We start from the raw sequence: 19,961 nt of genomic DNA, 5'->3' as shown, positions 1-19,961 counted from the left end.
CCAGTCTCCCTTCCTTAGTTGTTTGCAATTATATTAGGACCATTAGGTTACAACTCAAACTTCTACAAACCCATTTAGAGAGATAAGAAATTCACTTAACTGAATTATACTCTAAATTGTAAATGAAATTCAAGATTGATTGTTTAAATAGTTTGGGGTTTTAAATTGAAATTTTTTTCCCCATGTTATTTTATAACTATATGATTCACCATAAAGATTGGTTTACAGTTTTTTAAAAATATTTATGTTACTTTATTCTTTTCAGTTAAATTGAGGTTACTATTTTTAAAAAAATGGATTCTGGCCTCTTCTTTGTATCCCTCAAACTACCACTTTCTTTGCCATTCCTAAAACTAGTTGGAGAGTATTATTTAGCCTAAAAGCAGAATAAAATAAGCACATTTCTTTTTTGGGGGGGAAGCTAAAGAAAAGTACTGCTCATGCTGTTCTTCCCTGAAAATGGGAAACCAACCGTCTGATCCCATATTTTTATTATCAGGTTACACATACTGTGAGGGAGACTGTACGTGTGGGGGGTGGGTTGGGGTGGGGGTGACATCTAGTGTTCGGTGTGTGAGGGGCTTGTGTGGGCAATAGTGTAACTGAATCGGCTGATGGGAAAAGGCAGCTGTGCCATCCTGTCTGCAGAATATTTCTGTTCTTCTTGTTCTCTGAAGGATTCCATGGCCTCCTCTTTTTCCTGGGCGCCCATAAGTCTTTCACTGGCCCTGAGACAGTGAAAATGACCAGCCGTGGTCTGGGCTGTGGCTCAGGGATCTTTTCCCCTGTTGTCTGCTGCTGTGGCGGGCGATGCATATCGATTTTGATTCTAGGTGTTGTGTGTCTGTGACTTAAGGTCACCTCCTGGGTCCCATCACAGCCATGGCTCAGGGAGCACTCTAAGTTGAAGATGTAGTGGTTTTAATCTGCCTCCTGGCGTTCTTGATGTAACCCTTCCACGTCACTCACATCATTCATTCAACACATATTTGAGTGTCTGTCCTCTGCCAGGCACTGGCCTAGGTGTGTGGAAGAGATTTGCATAAGCCACAAAAATTCGGTGCTCCTGGAGTTTCCATGGACTCCCGGATAACTTCAGTCGTTCCCCTCCTGAAGTGGGAAGTCATTTCTCGAAGCCATGGAACTATATTCATATACATGACCTCTATTTTAGCTTCTAATTTAGGATAACAGATGAATAAGATTGTGCTCAGGGAGTTTGTAGGAGAGAGACAGACAGACAGGAAAACATGTAAACACTTTGCTACCCAGAAGACTGGATCCTTGCTATAATGAAGGCAGAAGCAACGCCTCGGAGGGAAGGCAGTGGAAGAAAGAGTGACTCTTCAACTGGGCCCTACTTTTTATGACTGGGATGCATCAGCTTAGCCTTGTGGTCTCCTGTGAGCACTTAGAGGGTCTGGCTGAAGGGTGGGGGTGGGGGTGGGGGTGGAGGCTCGGTTTAGCTGGTGATGAGGGTGGAGGGAAGGCATGGGCACTGCCAAGTGGTGGAAGGCCTGGACTGCAGGCTAGAGTGTTCTGTAAGCAGAGAAGTCAGTGAGTTTCACTGAATGGCAATGACATGACTTGCCCTCTGTTTTAAGAGAGTAACTGAGGGCGTGTGTGGGATGCAGTGACAGCAGGAGCGGTCGGGGCGGGCAGGGAGAGCTGCTGGATGAGTTTCTTTACTCATTCAACATACTTTTTTTTTTATTAGCAACTTTTTATTATCAACGGTGTATGAGAGTATTTGCCTTCCCAAACTCTCACCAAAAGTAAATATTATTGTCCTTTGAAAATTCTTGTCAACCTGACAAAAATTTGTCTTTAAGTCGTTACTTCAAGTGGAATATCTTTTTCTTATTGATTAGTTGAGCAAAAGTTAATCCTTGATCTAGTCAGGTTTCATGTAATTGATTCTATTTTGATCATTTGTATTCATCTAGAAAATTTTCCATTTTATTGAGATTTTTAAAATTAAATTTATGGGGTGACATTGGTTAATAAAATTATATAGGTTTCAAGTGTATAATTCTATAATACAGCATCTATATATTGCATTGTGTGTTCACCACCCAAAATCAGTTCTCCTTCCGTCACCATATATTTGACCCCCTTCCCCTCTTCTACCACCCCCCCAACCCCTTACCCTCTGGTAACCACTAAACTGTTGTCTGTGTCTATGAGTTTTTGTTTATTTGATTGTCTTGTTCATTTGTTACTTTCAGTTTTATATCCCACATATGAGTGAAATCATATGATTCTCGACTTTTTCTGTCTGACTTATTTTGCTTAACAGATAATCTTAAGATCCATCCATGTTGTCACAAATGGCAGTATTTCATATACATTTATATATGAAATATATATATATATATATGTATTTACATATATATTTATATATATATACACATATAAATACAAGGAAAGCCCCTACTAAGTATATGTTGAATATATATAAATATTTATATATTTGTATATTGTATATATTTATATACTATATATTATATAGTATATATTTATATACTATATATATTATATATTATATATATATTCATCATATACTTAGTTGGGGCTTTCCTTGTATTTTATATGTATAAGTTATTTCCAGTCTTAGATGCTATTTTAAGAAGAGTGGAACCAATTTAATGCCCTAACTCATCTTTCAAGCTTGGAGTTTACATTGTTGTTTCATTTTGCACAGCGACTGAAAGATACATATGAAGCCGACTTTAGAGGGAGGCGACTCTGGGGGGAGGCATGTGGACATCTCAATCCTTTCTGCTGAGTTTCTCTTGCTCTCTGCTTTGCTAGTCAGTGATGTATAAAAATGCAGTTATCTACTCTGCTGTGAACACAGATAGATACCATTCTCACAATGGCTGGATAAACTGATGCCATTTAGGTTTTGTGATAAGAGCAGCAGAGAAAAACTGGAAGAAATATAATGGGTTGTCTTGACAAAATGCTTCTACTGCTCTGAAAGAGCCAGGCCTCTTCTCTTGGTCAAGGAGGGATGTTGCATTTTAAACACATGGTGGTGGTTACTCATTGTACTTGCTTCTTAAGGTAGGAAATGTTGTTCTTTGGACTGAGTTAAATGCCACTCAGCATAAAAGATGTGATGTGGAACAAAGCCTGCAGACTGTGACTAATTGACAGGCACTGGGCTAATGAGAAGACAGAATGTCTCTAATCAGCAGCAGACCAAACGCTCACAAAGAGTCCCCTTCTCTCTTAGGACTTCCTTCGCCGGGCATCTAGCCGGGATTCTTGTTGGACTCCTGTACACTCACGGGCCTCTGAAGAAAATCATGGAAACATGTGCAGGTACAAAACAAAACACCTTTGGCATGACAACAATGTGAAAGTTCATCTTAATTTTAATGGGAACAGAAGCAACCCCAAGTTACCCCGTGGTTCCGCTTAGGAATTCCCTAATCGTCTCTTTTCAAACCAGAGGTGAAACAGCCGGTGCAGCTTCTCACACTGCTCCAAGGAGGCTGCAAACCCAAATTTTAAACCTGAGGCTCTCTTAGTGAACAAGTCGCGATATATATGTATACCCTGAGCCTTAATGCAACTCACAGAAAACCATGATTTCCTTGAAAATGCAGAGAACTAAAGCGAATTTAAAGTGATGCATTATTCTATAATATTCCATGAATTCACATATATGCAAGGCAAAGTTAAAAGAGAAAAATCTGTACTGAAGTTCAAGGCCAGTATTTTAAAGAAATCAGAATGACCATTAGGTCCTTGGCGGGAGAGACATACATTCATGCATGGCCAAGCCAAGTCTGTTGCTGCTTAAAGGTTGGCTCTTGCTTTTTAATTTTTGTTTTGTTGTGTCTTGCTTTTCATTTCCTTCAAATTAATAGTCAATGAAAATACTTTTATTTAGAACTATATGGATAATTTTAGACCTCAATTTAAAATTTATACTGGTTTTGACTTATAAGGAAACTATTTTGCAAACACTTGTTTTATAGACCATATGCGTTCCAATATTTCATCTTTTATTCCTGGGAAATCTCCTGAGACTATTTTACCTTTTCTTGAACCATAAATAATTTGTTTTCACAGTTTGTGCCGATGACTGGTATTCTTGAGAATCATGTAATATTCACGATACTAGAAAGCTTCATTAGCAGGTTGTGTTCACTTTTGGATGATTTTTGGATGATTTCTCCGGTGAAACCGGAGAAAGATCTAGAGTGATCTGAGAATTGAGGTGACACAGGCTATATCTCATCTAAGCAGAGTCCCATTTCCCTATACTTGCTTATTACTGTGTTTCCAGTGTGTGTGTTTGGGAGAGGCCATGGGAGCTTCATTTATTGAAAATTCCAGATTTATTACAGTTTTGATACAACTTAATAATGGAAATTGAGTGATGAGCTTTGTTGCCCAAATGCTCTTAGTACTGATAAAGGAAAAGAAATGATTCTTGGGAGTTTAATGTTTTGTCTCATTTTTCTATGTGTGTCTGAAAATTAAGTAGTTAGTAAAGCTTTCGCAGCTATATTACAAACTTTAGGCAAGTATTTTGTTTTCATAGAGGATTTCCCCCACAATTAGAATATTTAAAATCTTTGTTTTAGTTTTCCTTCCTAAAACCGTGCCTTTTTTCCATGGAGACTTATTTTTACATCATTCTATTTTCAAAGTAATACCATAGAAAATTAAATACTAAAAGTTGAAACAAACATTCAGTGGTGCTATTTACAAATAGCCTGCAATCTCTGTGCCTTTTTCGCCGGTGAAACCGGAGAAAGATCTAGAGTGATCTGAGAATTGAGGTGACACAGGAGCCCCGTGGAAAATAACCAAGCACGTGAAGGCCGCTGTCTGCTAACTCCTGGAGGCGGAGCCTCACACAGAAGGCGTGCCCTGGGACTCCTCCCTCTGTCCGTGTGCTCAGTAGTGCTCGTCCTGCAGCCCTTTTATGGGGGAAGGCCCTTGGGAAGAGTGACTAACAGTCTTGTTGGGGACAAGTTCTGTGTATCTCCACTTGGACAGAGGCCTCAAAGCTCCAGCATGGTACCTTTGAGCAAAGACCATCTGATGTCAACAGGAACCTTTAAGGATCATCAGAGAGTGTAAGTTGGAGTTTCACTGTTCCCCACACGCTTTTCCCTTTGGGGCTAGCCCCGAACAAAAGAGAGTTTATTTTAACAATTGTTTAGAAATCATTTGAAATGACCTTGGACTTTGTTATAAAGAACCTCCCAGTTGTTGGAAAGATGAGCAGTTAAAACCTTGTGGCTATTCTGTTCCATTGGTCCATGGGTCTGTTTTAATGCCAGTACCATACTGTTTTGATTTGTATGGTTTTGTAATAGTTTTAAATCAGGAAGTGTTACGATGGCTATTTTCAAAACGACAAGAGATAATGAGTGTGTGTGAGGATGTGGAGAAAAGGGAGCCCTGGTACCCTGTTGGTGGGTATGTAAATGGGGACAGCCGTTGTGGAAAAAGAGGATGGTGGTTCTTCAAAAAAATTAAAACTAGAACTGCCATCTGATCTAGCAATTCCCCTTCTAAGTATATATCCAAAGGAAATGAAATCAGTATCTCAAAGAGACATCTTCACTCCCATGTTCATTACAGTGTCATTCACAATAGCCAACATATGGAAACAACCTAAGTGTCTGTCGATGGATGAAAGGATAAAGAAAATATGATATACACCCCCCCACACCCACACACACCCACACACGCACACAGAATATTATTCAGCCATGAAAAGAAGGAAATCCTGCTATTTGCAACAGAACAGATGAGCCTAGGGGCCGGCCCGGTGGCTCAGGCGGTTAGCGCTCCATGCTCCTAACTCTGAAGGCTGCCAGTTCGATTCCCACATGGGCCAGTGGGCTCTCAACCACAAGGTTGCCGGTTCAACTCCTCAAGTCCCGCAAGGGATGGTGGGCTGCGCCCCCTGCAACTGGCAATGGCAACTGGACCTGGAGCTGAGCTGTGCCCTCCACAACTAAGACTGAAAGGACAACAACTTGACTTGGAAAAAAGTCCTGGAAGTACACACTGTTCCCCAATAAAGTCCTGTTCCCCTTCCCCAATAAAATCTTTAAAAAAAAAAAAAAACAGATGAGCCTAGACATTATGCTAAGTGAAATAAACCAGGCAGAGAAAGACAAATACTGTGTGATCTTATATGTAGAATCTAAAAAAGTCGAACTCATAGAACCAGAAAGTAAAACAGCTGGGGGAAATGGGGCGATGTTGGGTAAAGGGTAGAAACTTCCAGTTATAAGACAAGTAGGTTCTGTGGATCAGGTATACAGCATTCTGACTATAGTTACTACTGTATTATATACTTGAAATTTACTGAGAGAGACCTTGAGAATTCTCACACACACACACAGATGTCAACAGAGGTGATGATGTGTTTATTAACTTGATTGTGGTAATCATTTCGTAATGTATATGTATATTAAATCATCACATGTACAGCTTTTAAAGAATCACGTTGTACAACCTAAATACTGTGTTTCCCCGAAAATAAGACCTAGCCGGACAATCAGCTCTAATGCGTCTTTTGGAGCAAACATTAATATAAGACCCAGTCTTATATAAATATTATATATTATATAATATTTATATTTCATATTATATTATATTCTATATCTTATTTTGCTATAAGACTGGGTCTTATATTAATGTTTGCTCCAAAAGACGCATTAGAGCTGATTGTCCGGCTAGGTCTTATTTTCGGGGAAACACGGTATATACAATTTTTACTTGTCAATCATACCTCAGTAAAACGGGAGGGTAGGGGAAACCCTTATGGCTGCGATTAAAATGTTTGTTTTCTTCATATTTAGGCTTTCTTCCCTCCAATAGTGGTTACCCAAGACAGCAATCCTACTTTAATAATTCAGGTAAGCACTTTATTTCATTTAATAAGTTTAAAAATTGTAACCTTCGCCACTGTAGAGCCCTTTAAAGTCATGCAAGTTTATGCTGTTGTAGAGTAGATCCCATGTTATGTAATTGTGCTTCTCCTGTGCCTGACGGCTAGATGGAGGCATAGCATAGGGAGCGTATTTGGGTGGGTTGGTAGGGAAGGCCTGGAGAGGAGATAACTCATAACTGAAGATATTGTATGATAAGTATCAGGTCTCTCAGACATGTTAGATTCATACTAGACCTAGGTCCCTTTATTCTAAGCCTACGAAATGCTCTGCTGACTAAGTGTTAGAAGGTTGTTTCAGACACACAGTTCTCCCTAGGCCACCCCAACTATGTATTCAGGAAGAATCATGCTTATCCTAAGAGGCTAACACAGGCATTCCTCGCATAGTTAATACCACGTGATTTTCTAGATGTCTGTGTAAACAGGTAGAAAGGACTTCCTGTTAAAAGCATCTGACCTGTTTTAGGCTAAGGCTCTTACATTCCAGCTTTTCCAAATGAGAATCACTGTACCTAATTCTGGCGTCTGCAATCTTTTATGTAAAGGGCCAGATAGCTAATGTTTTAGGTTCTAAGGGCTTTGTTGGCCATGTGGTCTCTGTCACAACTAGTGAGCCTGTCATTGTAGCATGAAAGCAGCCATAGACAATTCACAAACAAATGGGTGTAGCTGTGTTCCAATAAAAACTTACTAGCTAAAAGTAGGCAGTGGGTTGGATTTGGACCATAAGTTGTAGCTTTTTGACCCCTGGCTTATAGCCTCCATTTCTCTCCTCATTATATTCATGTTTTTCTTTAAATCAGGAGCATAGTTATAACAGCTGTCTATAATAAAGTCCCTGACTGCTAATTCTGTTCCCTTTCTCTCTCTTTCTCTCTCTCTCTAAATACATACATACATATATATGTATGTGTATATCTATATGTATACATATACACATACATATATATGTATGTATATGTTTCATTAGATTGATTTTCCTCTTGGTTGTGGGTTACAATTTTTTCTTATCTAGTAAGCTGTGATTGGATGCTAGACATTATGTATTTTGTGGTGTTGAATTCTAGGTTTTATCTTCTTTTCAAGAAAACTAGACTTTGTTCTGGCATAACACAGTTACATTTCTTGATGATTAGTTTGATCCTTCTGGGGCTTGTTTTTAAATTCTTTCGGGTGGATCTAAAGTAACTTTTATTCTAGGGTTAAGTGTGTACTGCTGCTGAGGTGCTACTTTTCTGGGCTCGCTCCTGAATGCCGTTTGTTCAGCAAGAACTCTGTCCTCTGGCAGTTGGAATGCAGAGGTCTCCCAGCTCTGCCTGAGCTCTGGGAACTGGTCAGCTTACAGGTCTCGGCCATTCTTTGCCTGGTCTCATGGAATTTCACCTATGCACACATGGCTTAATATTCGGCAAAATCTCCAGGGGACTCCATGCAGACTACTGGAGGTTTCTGTGCTATCCACGTAGTTTTCTGCTTTGCTGTCCTCTGCCTTGCAGACTCCAGCTCTTAGGGAGCCCACTACATCTGCTTCTCTTCTCTGTCCCCGCACCACCATCTGCAAGGCGCCTTCAGGTTCCTTCCTTTCTTTCCCTCAAGTTTCAAAATCCTGTAATGCCTGGGATCCAATGTCTGGAAACATTTGTTTCATATATTTTCTGCAGTCTTCTCCTTGGTTATGGCGGGAGGGCTAGTCCAGTCCCAGTTGCTTCTTCCTGGCAGAAGCAGGCGTCCCATCGAGCAGTTTTCACGTAGTGCACTCACCGTGCTCAGCCTGAGGGGGAGATGAGAGGGAAGGTTGCAGTTACTGGAGGCTCGCCACAGGAAGTGGGGTGCTGGGTCTTGATGAATGAGTGGAAGTTAAGGAAAGCAATGAAAGGAAAGGCCCCTTTATGAAAAGGCCTGTTTGGAATTATCCAGAATGGGCTGGGGTGCTGCTGAAGGATTTAATCAGTAGGGCGATACTATTGGAGTTACATTCAAACTGATGTTTTTGATGTAGTTCTAAAGTCTGGGATCATGATTATCCATCCTGGCTGTCTATATGAATCACCTGAGAAGCTTTTGCGATTTCTCCATTCCTGGAATTCACCCCAGACCAACTAAATCAGAATAAGGATAGAGACAGGGCCTTGGACCTTTTTTTTTAAATGCTTCCTGGGTGACACTGATGGGATAGGTAACAAAAATCATAGGCTTATATGATTGAGGTTACATAGGCTTCGGGACCACCGCTGCCCCAAGGAGAGGCTTCATTTCTGAGGCTTCCCGAGCTGGTGAGTTGGATGCTTCAACTCCTAGAAATGTGGTCTTGGTGCAGGAGAGGAACAGTTGCTGGACAATGTCAGCTCACCTGCTGTTTTGTCTGGACTCACCTGAAGAGAGGAGGTGCAATGATTGGTTAGACGATGCTGATAAATACAGCTGTCCCTTGAATGACACACACTTGAGCTGTGCAGGTCCACTTATACGTGGATTTTTACAATAAATATGTACAGTACTATAAATATATTCTCTCTTCCTGATGAGTTACTTAATAACATTTTCTTTTCTCCAATTTTATTGTAAGAATGCAGTGTATAATACATATAACACACAAAATATGTGTTATTCGACTGTTTGTGTTATTGGTAAGATCGCCAGTCAGCAGTAGGCTATGAGTAAGTTTCTGAGGAAACAAAAGTTACACACAAAAATTTGAACTGCCCGGGGTGGTCAGAGCCCCTAACCTCCGCATTGTTCAAAGGTCAACTGTATAGTTACTTGGAGAGCATTGGGTCCCGTTGGTTGTTGGCTATGGGGAACAGTTTGCACTGACTTAAGTATAAGAGCTGTATTGGCCTGTGTGACGAGGAAGAGCTGGGTTGGATGGGAAGACCATTTGGGTCTATCTCCCATGGGGATTTCTCTCTCCCTCTTGGCTTTATTCTCTCCACTAGACAGGAAACATGGCCTCTAACACCATGAGGTTGCTAGTATGAAAAGGGCTTCTCTCCTGGTTCATTGTTTTAAATTCCCAAAACAAAGAGGGTTGTTCCTCTGGACAAAGAGAAATAAGAACAGACTTGTGCGCAGCCACGGCTTAGACTCTCCTAGGTTACCTAGGCCTAATATCTTGTGTGACAGCTGGGAAATGGAGGTTTAGAAATGGTAAACAATTTGGCCTAATTAAGTGATGGAATTAGGACTGAAAATGCAAGTCACGGACTCCTAGCCCCTGCTTTTTCTGTTGGCCAAGGGTATGCGATGGGCATTCTGCTCATTTAACCTTCCAAACAGGTCTGTTCCCCTTACTGTATTTTCTCTCCCCCCCCCCCCTTGGCATTTATTTAAAAAAGGGGTGGGGGACACCTGCTCCTTTCTTCCTTTATATGCTAGAGGCATAAGCACAGCAGACACACAGACCATGGAATTAAGGCAAAATAAAAGCCCCTCTTACCTTTCTTATCCCTGAAAGATTACCGTATTTATATTCCTTCCTCTGAAGTGATTGGATTTCTTCAAAGGCAAAGCTACATGAGACCAGGAGGCCATACTAATGGTCATCCAGGGAACTTTTATGAGAGCATATGTATCTCTTACAAATAATGATTTCTTCTTAATATGGCGGTCCTTAGCCGGAAAAGTCTTTATAGGTCAAAGAACCTCATGAATGTTTAAAAAGCTGTTCCCAATTTTTCTAATCTTGGTAGTGTTTCTTGATCTCTTTTGCCATGAAGTCCTGGTATGTGTATAAGGAACAGATGGAGTAGTTAATGGAATAATGATAACCAGAATTTCTTTTACTACAGAGCCAAAGTATATAGCTACAAAAGAATATTAAACTAGCATTCATCGCAGGATATAATTTAAACTTATTTATCTTAAGTGTTTGATTGTTAGGTTTTTCTAGCCATGTTTATTATGAAGATTTAAAAATATCTGATTGGGCCAGTGGAACAGCTGCAGAAAATTTTTGGTCGTAGGAGACCTGTTCTCGTTATAAGAGATATGGATGGGATTTTTGGTCTTGTTGATGATTTATGACTAATGATATAGAACCTTTAACCACAAGAGTCTTTTTGACTTAAGGCACTAAAACTTTCCCTTTCTCTCCCCCCATGTTTTGTCTGACAAGTACCAAATTAGATTTTATAATATTCAGATGTTTAGAGTTGTAGCCTTTATTTCATTAAGGCACTGCCGGGTTGTTGTTGTTGTTATTTTAAGAAATAACATAAAGAAAAATGTTATTCTAGATCAAAAAAAATGTTGCCTCAAATTGTAGCCAATTTACCTGGAAATTACAATTCTATAGATGTCTGTGGTATTTCTGGTATCTGTATAGACAGGTTGCCTCTGGTATCTGTGTAGACAGGAGCTTTGGGGTTATTTGGATTTCAGATTAGCTGAACATTTTCGAGGATGGGTGAGTACAAGTGCTGTTTAGACCTTCTGTAGCAGAACGACTTTCCACAGGGGTTTGAAAGTGGTAATGAACCATATGGGAAAGTGCCCAATATGCCTTTTTCGCTGCAATGAAATAATTGGCACTCTGAGTGAATTGGGCAGTCTGTATTCAAGGATTGCTGAAGTGTCCCATCGTATAAAGTGACTTATCCATAAATATTCTATTATGTTTTGGAATAGTTGCCCCTCTCCTTTGTTCTTTGTGAAGTAAATGTATTGATCGTGTTTCGACCATTTACCCTTATATGAAAGTTGTCTTTTTTGGGATGGTGGTGTGAGAAGTATAGAAAGCAAGATTTGTAGCAGTGCCACAGTCTGCTTCATTCTCAGGATATGAAACTTGGTGGTGGGTATTCTCCAACACAGCAGTGGGAGCTGAGTTTTCTGATAGTTCTGTTGAGTGGAGACCAATTTGGGGAAAGGAATCCAGATTTAAAATTGCGTTCAGATCCCACTTCAGTCCTAAACCATTGTGAGGATTTGGGAAATTTGCTTATATCCTTCTCCTGTTTTCAATAGCATAATGTTAATATTCTGACATGGGAAACATGAGAGAAAATGTAGAAGTTGGGTAATTGGAAGTATTTAGTAAATCCCCACTAATTTTTACTATGTTAGGAGCCAAGCTTGTCAGAATTAGCCTCCCAAAACTTTTACAATTTTATTTAATGTTTATTTAAATCATTTATTTTTGTGACTTTCAAGGACATTTGGTAAAATAGTACCAAGATACAAGAGTACTGTATTAATAAGAGTAGACAGAGGCTCTACATAGATATTTCTCCAAAGAAGATACACAAATGGCCAATAAGCACAGGAAAAGATGCTCAACATCATTAGTTATCAAAACCATAGTGAGGTACCACCGAACACTCACGGGGATGGCTGTAACTCAAAAGACAAATAACAAGTGATGGTGAGCATATGGAGAAATCTGAACCCATATACGTTGCTGTGTGAATGTCAAATGGTGCAACCGCTTTGGAAAACATTTTGGCAGTTTCAGGTTGGTTAAACAGAGTTACCATATGACCCACCAGTTACACTCTGAGGTGTGCACCAAGAGAAATGAAAACGTGTCCACACACAAACTTGTACACAAATGTTTATAGCAGCATTATTTACAATAGTCAAAAGGTAGGAAGAACCCAAATGTCTATCAACTGATGAGTGAATAAACCAAATGTAGTATATTCATACAATGGAATATTATTTGGCCACGAAAAGGAATGAAGTCCTGATTGATTCGTGGGTGAACTTTGAAAACATTATGCTAAATGAAATAAACCAGACACAAAATACCACATATATGATTCAATTTATATAATTGTCCAGAATTGGCACAGCTATAGAAATAGAAAGTAGGTTAGTGGTTACTTACAGCTGGAGGGGAGGGGGTCAGGGGGTAATAGCTAAAGGCTACAGGTTTCGTTTCTGGGGGTGATGAAAATGTCCTAAAATTATTGTGATGGCACAACTCCATGAATATGCTGAAAGCCACTGAGTTATACACTTTAAATTGGTGAATTGTACAGGATATCAGTTACATCTCGATAAAGCAGGTATAAAAACATAACTAATAGACACAAATACATGACAAACATTCATATAAACACGTGTAATTACAGTGGATTATCAGCTGACACTAGATCAGTGTGTTTTATTGCCATTTCATTGTTTATATGGAAATAAAAACTTTTAGAGTACCTGAAAATTCTCATCAGAAATAAACTGTTTCCTTCTCAATCTTGTATATTAGGAAAGCATTTTATTCATAACCAACACAAAAGTAAGTTTTAAAACAGCCTCAAGACCAATTATCAAAAATCCTGAGTATGAAATCTGAGTTTACCAAATTCTACCCTATAGCGTTCCTCCTTTTGGCTTGATTGTGTTTTTTTCCTGTATTCTTATTAAAGCAATAAGAAGCTTAAACTCAGGCATATGCTGTGATGTTGATTGATCTGGTGACATGACACGACCAGACTCATAGTAAACGGTAGGAGTTTTCATCAACAAAAAACATGTTAAACATTTGAAACATCATCTTCAAAGGGTATGAAAGAAGGGAAACAAATTAAATAGACTATTAACTTCTCTCCCATTACACCAGAATGAGATTGGTAATCTGCTATGGGGAAAAATAATCTCTTCCAAACAAATTCCATAAAAGTGGGTGATTAAAGAAAACAGAAGGAGTAAACTCAAAGTGACTTGAAAAGATGAATGGAAATACCTTGCAAAAGTGAACGTTGCTCTACAATTGACCTTTATTAATGTGGTATCTAAGTTCGGTGTGGTATCTACGTCTGGTACTTAAGCATTATTTCATGACCTGGTTGTCTCTTCTCTCCTTCTACCTAGTGACCAATTTCTTAAAAGTACTGTTAATAGAAATGATGATCTCTGATATAGAATTATAATGACAGAGACGTTGGCTTGTATATCTCAACATAGTTATTATTGCCCTAAGTATCATACTCAGCACAGAAATCCGTAGTATATGTATTAAATATCTGTCTCGTTATATGGAGCCACTGGACAGTAAGGCTTTATCAACTATCGTTTCAACCGTTCCCTTGATTCCAGTCAGAACGTCGCTGAAAAAACTCCAAGTATTACATAGTGCAAAGCTGGAAGAATCTGTTTACAGGTGAATAGCCCGTTCCAGTCCCCTCTCCAGCACCACTGACTACCTTCTAAATGAATATCTTCTTCCTCTTCCTCAAATAAAGCCTCCCACATGTTCGGTCCCATGTGAAGGTCTTTGGCTACAACGGTGACAAGACATTCATTGCCCACCCTCCTGGAGGATTTCTCCATTGGTCATCTTTTCTTATTTTGAGGATTATTATTATACTAAAAATCATAACATGAGTCATTTTATTGTCTTTGCTGACAAAATAGGAAGTATGAAAAAGAACAGTCCATGGCAGTGTCTATAACCTTTTCATCGTGCCCCTAGGCTACGCTGGGTCTCAGGACTATTACCCATATGGCAGGCCAGGTCAGCACGAAGAGGCTCCCAGGAACTATGATGCGTACACAGCAGGGCTGAGTGAAGAGGAGCAGCTGGAGAGAGCACTGCGAGCCAGCCTCCGGGACCGAGGTAGGAGGCGGCGCCCTTCCCTTCTCCTAACGCATACTTCACAGGCTGGGTGGTCTGCGAAAGGACTGTTTGCAGCAAATTAAACTTTAAATAGTTTATAAAAAAGGAACTGTAGATGAAAAAATGTGTGCAGATTGTGATTACAGAGAATGGGGTGTGATGCCGTATTTCCAGCAGCCTGAGCTAACAAGGTGCCAGACTCTGCTTGTACTGTTAAAGGGGTTCTTTTCAGAACTTCTGCACTCAGTGCTTTGGCATTCAGGTCAAGAAAAAAGGGGTTTACTTTGGGATTCATGTCTGAAAAGCAGTCCGGAGGTCACCATCTGTCAGTATTGCCCACAGACCTTCCTGAAAATCGCCTGGACAGCTTGATAAGAATTCGAACTCAGATTTCCACCCAGACCTCCTGAACCAATCTCTCTGCAGGGAGAGCCTAGGAATTTGTGATTTTAACTGGTTTTCCAGGCATCTTTTACGTCTTTTACAAACCGATGTATGAAAACCACTGCATTTTGTGATATTTTTTCTGGGTTTGGCTTATGAGTTACTGTTCTTATTGTTTTAGTAGTAATGACTAAAATCGTCTATTTGTTGAATAAGCATTTATGAAGGCCATATTGTTAAGTCCAGTAGGGATACAGAGAGGTCAGAGATGGATACTGACCACAAGAGGTCACCATGTCTGGTAGGGGGATGCCTGCTCAGTGCCATTGTGTAGAGGCTCAGGCCGGAGGCAGTCAGAGGGGCGAGTATTTCCTAACTAGAGTTGTCAGTTTCACAGAGGAGATGGCATTTGAGTTGAGTTTAAGAATGTGTAGGGTTTGCAGAGATGTGGAAGGGCTTTCCAGGCAGGAGTCAAGATCCGCACAGACACAGAAGTAAGGGACGTGGTGAACCAGCCGACACATTTGAACGGAGCTTTAAGAGGACAAGGGGAGGCCGAGTGGGGAGCGAGGCTGGGGCCTGGTCACAGTGGCCCTAGGATTACACAGGCCAAGTGGAGAGTGGATCGGTGTCTGGGGTAAATGCCGGTAGAGTTCTGCCTCTGGGGTGATGTGATCAGAGCCGTTTTATGAATCTGGCAGCAGTCATTCTGCAAACAGGGTTAAGCACCTGCGGGAGTGCCAGGCACTATGCTCGATGATAGGAACACGTAAGTTATAACAACTTGGTTTCTGATTGTAAGGAACGCGGTCTTAGCAGCAGCAGTGTGCATGGAGACGGGGAATGCCTCAGAGGGGAGACGAGTCAGAAGAGCATTGCAGTCTGAACAAGAAATGAAAGCCTACATTACGATGGTGCAACGGGAAGTGGACAGGAAGAAGTAAATCTGTATTTCTCAGGTGAAGAGTAGCAGCACTGTGGTGTGTCATCATGTAACACTGGATAACAAATCTCTGTAACAACACCCATGGCTTAAAGCAATAAACATTTCTTCTTGCTCTGAGTATGTGAGTCAGCTGGGTCAGGCTAACGGGAGCTCAGCTGGTACACTCAGGTGCCCGCGGTGGTCAGCGGGGGCTGGCTGCCCCAGGGCGGTTTCATTTACATGCCTGACTGACTGCTGTCTGAGGAGACAGTGGGGATTTGACCACATGTCACTCCTCGTCCAGCAGGCTAGCCCATTCTCGTTCACCAGGCGTCAGTGCAAGGTTCCAAGAGCTTGTGGAAACGAGCAAGGGTCTTGCTGGTGCATCGTCAGTTCCACTGTATCTTGTTACCAAAAGAAGTCAAGACGAGCCCAGAGCCATGGGATACGGAAATAGATCCCACCTCTTGGTGGGAGGGGCTGCAAAATCACACTGCAAAGAGCATGGGTAGACGGCACGGTGGACACTTGCAGCCATCCTTGTAGTCGCTACATCACACGTAGTCAGAGGACTGCCAGTATCACAATCACCAGAAGCATCCGTAACCTTGGGATCCTGAACCCGGGCAGCAGGGCCCCGGAGCCTGTATCTCAACAAATTCTCATACTTATTCCTATTCACACAGGAGTTTAATCACTACCAGGCCAGACGTGAAATACTATGGGACAGGTGGGTCAGGGCAAAACTACTGAGCATGGACTTCATCTAAAACCTTTTTCAGGACCACAAAGGACCACACAAGGGAATTTTTGGAAGTGATGGATCTGTTCTGTGTCTGGGTTGTTGTAGTAGATACACAGCTCTTTGCATTTGTCGAAACTCATTTACTGGACACCACAAAGTACATCGTACTATAAAGAAATGTTAAAAGAAGTAAATAAAAATTAACAAAAAACCCAATGAAACAACTGATGGTCTGTGCTCGTGTCGGCAGCACATATACTAAAACAACTGATAGTCTTGCAAAAATCCTCAGAAGGTTGTTGAGAAACAGTATATCTACACAGTGATGTAAAACCACCTCCTAGAGGACGTGCTAATAGCAAAGGGAAAACGGACCTTTGCAGCAGAGCGATTTGGCCGTCACTACCTGAACCCACTGATGAAAACAGTAGTATTACTAGTTGTGTCGTTGTGTCTCCTGATAGGAGCATCACCTGTGACAGGTTCGTGCTAAAACTGGCTGCCCTGACTCTGTCTTCAAATGTCAGTATAAGGGTCAATATACAGGAAATACATGGAATAGAGGAACAAGCTGAATAACACCATGGAGAAATAACCAGACAAAACGTGGGATGTCTACCATTCAACGAGACTTTTCTCTGTAAAGAAAAAAAAAATTACAGGAAAAAAGCAGAATGTGCTTTTATAGTAAAAGGAAATAACCTTGAAAAACATGAGAACCTTGAAAAACTGGGTTTGTACATTTTTTGAGGAAACTGGAAAATTTTGTATTTGGGGTAGATATTAGATGTTATTAGGGACGTAATCTAACTTTGTTTGATGTGACAGTGGTATTACAGAGAAGTAGCAGAATATCCCTTATTCTTGGGAGATACACAGAGAAGTATTTAGAAGCAAAATGATGTGATGTCTGCAGCCTGCTTTCAAAGGTCACCCAAAACAACTCTGTCCCCTCTCTTCTTCTTTGTCTCTCACTCCCCTGTCCACAAGTTCCACATTCAAATAAATTTGGGAAACACTGCAAACTCTACCTTCCCTAAGATCCAGGATGACACCGGTATACTGACACTTAGCTCTGCAGTTAAGAAACCAATTTATCAAATTAATGCTTCCAAATGAGTTTGATCACAGAACTGTATTTCCAGTGAATGATTTTAAGAGCATGTGGAACTAGGTCCAAGGAAACTGATCTAAGGAGACTCCTTGAAGTGCATTATGCAGTAACTGGTGACAGCGAAGGAAGTAGCTTTTACAAATTGTTTACATTAATTTTCATTTTGTTTTCCTTGAAACACTTTGTGGTTGTCTTATTAAGAATGGGAAACCAAGGAGGCATTTTTAAAAGGTTTTTAAAAATTATTTATTAGCCTTTTTTTCCTTATGGAAAAATATTTGGTTTGAGTTTATTTCATAAAATTCTGACCATGTAGCACATGTTATTTTGTGCCTCACTTTGTTGATTCAATATTGTGTTGTAATCATATTTTCACGCAACTAAATTTTTGAACATATAGATCCTTCATATATTTTCTTAGATGTCTACCTAAGTATTTCTTTCTTTTTTTCCTAGAGTGAGAAATATGCTATTATAAATAGTACTTGTAAAAAAAATTCTGTATTTCTTGAGATTATTATATACTCTTTCTTTATTGATATATTAAACTATTCTGATTTTCAAAGTCGAAGCAGGTTTGTATTCCCAGGTTAAATCTCACTCTCACCTGGTTGTGATACCTTATGGTCCATCCTGGTGATGATGCCACGTGCACCTGGAAAGAATGTGAATTCTGCTCTGGTTGGGTGGGGTGTTCTACATTTGCTAATTAAATAAAACTCAGTCAAGAGTGTTTCTCAGGTCTTGTACATCCTACTCATTGTCCATCTACGTTCCATTGAATACTGTGAGTAGTTTGAATTACACAGAATTGCTGTAATATTGAATACATATTGTTGCTATGGGTCCCCTTAGGACACCAAAGGCTTCACATTCCTCTAGTGTTACCTAGTTTTGGGGCGGGGGCTGATTTGCCAGAGAGTTTTTCTCAGTGTCTGCTTGAACTTCAATTTCAGGTCCTTTCTTTGCACCTGAACTTGGTTAAGTTCTCCGCCCCCTCTCTTGTCCCTTTCCCAATGGTCCATTGTTGTTTCTTGTTACTCTGTCCTTTTTAGTCTGGTGGTGGGCGGCAAGTAGGGGGTTTGCTCTGATTTTTTTTTTCCCATCTAGTATTTATATTCTCCTCCTACATAGGGTAAGCTAAGATTTAAAAAAAAAATAATTGTAGTTGACATGCAATATTATATTAGGTTCAGGTGTGCAACATAGTGATTTCACATGAAACCTTAGTCTTAGGCAGTCATATATCCCTTGGTTTGGAGGTGTGGCCTTCTTGGGGTTCTTGCCTCTCCCCCAGGTTTAGAGATTGTTTTTGTTTTGTTTTGTTTTGTTTTGTCTTTCTCCCAGGCATTTAAGGCTTTTTTGTTCCATAAAAACGGTAAGAGAGAAGGATCTAGGCAGCCTTTCCTACAAACCTTTCCTACAATGGCTGCTGTTCTTTCCCCAGGACTGCCCCAGGAATGACAAAAGACACTTTCCCCAGACTCTCACCTGTCTCTCTTTTGTGAGGATCACGTGGGGTCCTGAGAAGAGCTGAAAGTGGATGTGAATTCCTTTATATTACAGCCCCAATATATTCTGTGTTCCATAGTCTGAATATATTCTGTGTTCTCTTGCTAGCTCACACTTGAGCAATTTGTTGACAGTTTGGGCTGAATTCTTGTCATTAGCGTCCTGCAGTCTGTCCTAGGACAGCCAGTGTTCCTGTACCATTTTAGAATTCTGTTTAGTTGGTTGCCTTACTGCCTCACCTCTCTGATGGGTTCAGGCAAGTCCTTAGCTTGCAGATTGTCCAGCATTTTTGTTTATTATGAGGATGGGAGTGATACTTTTCTGCTTTCTACATCCCTAGTGGAAGCTGGAAGCATTCCTTATTCTTCATTGGTGCTTGAATCTATCATTTCTAGTACATTTATTTGCTTTTTTTTTTTTTAATAGAGATCTTTCCCTCGTGAAGTAGGTAGAATCTACCGTCCTTTTTAAAAAGGCTGGGTAAATGCTTAATTCTTTGATTCCTAGTTTTCAGAGTAAGAAGTTAGTGTAATAGTCAACCAATAATATTGAGATTTAAAATGGCCAACTAATAGAAATTCATTGGGTACAATGCCAGTTTCGCAAGAAACATCCAGAACCAGTTCATTTCAAACTGGTTCTTTAGTTAAATATATTAGAAGAGTAAATGAAAGAATCAAGGTAGCGATTTTGTAACCTCAGATTTTGGTGGTGGTGTGTTTCTTACCAGTACCTGGCCATAATTACAAGTCCTACAGCTCACGCTGGCAGTAATACTACCGAAGTAGC

General features: G+C 40.3%; 1 protein-coding gene across 1 annotated transcript in view; it reads left to right on the top strand.

Moving 5' to 3' along the window:
- Positions 1-19,961, top strand: part of RHBDD1 (rhomboid domain containing 1) — a 115,496-nt gene that overhangs the window by 57,806 nt on the left and 37,729 nt on the right. Inside the window, exons 4-6 of the mRNA XM_033112868.1 lie at positions 3,242-3,331; positions 6,841-6,902; positions 14,349-14,492. Coding sequence (XP_032968759.1) covers positions 3,242-3,331; positions 6,841-6,902; positions 14,349-14,492 — 296 coding nt within the window. The remainder of the gene's footprint in view (positions 1-3,241; positions 3,332-6,840; positions 6,903-14,348; positions 14,493-19,961) is intronic.

Source organism: Rhinolophus ferrumequinum, chromosome 8, assembly GCF_004115265.2.
Source record: "Rhinolophus ferrumequinum isolate MPI-CBG mRhiFer1 chromosome 8, mRhiFer1_v1.p, whole genome shotgun sequence".
Taxonomy (NCBI): Eukaryota; Metazoa; Chordata; class Mammalia; order Chiroptera; family Rhinolophidae; genus Rhinolophus; species Rhinolophus ferrumequinum.
This window is presented reverse-complemented; position numbering and strand designations above follow the sequence as displayed.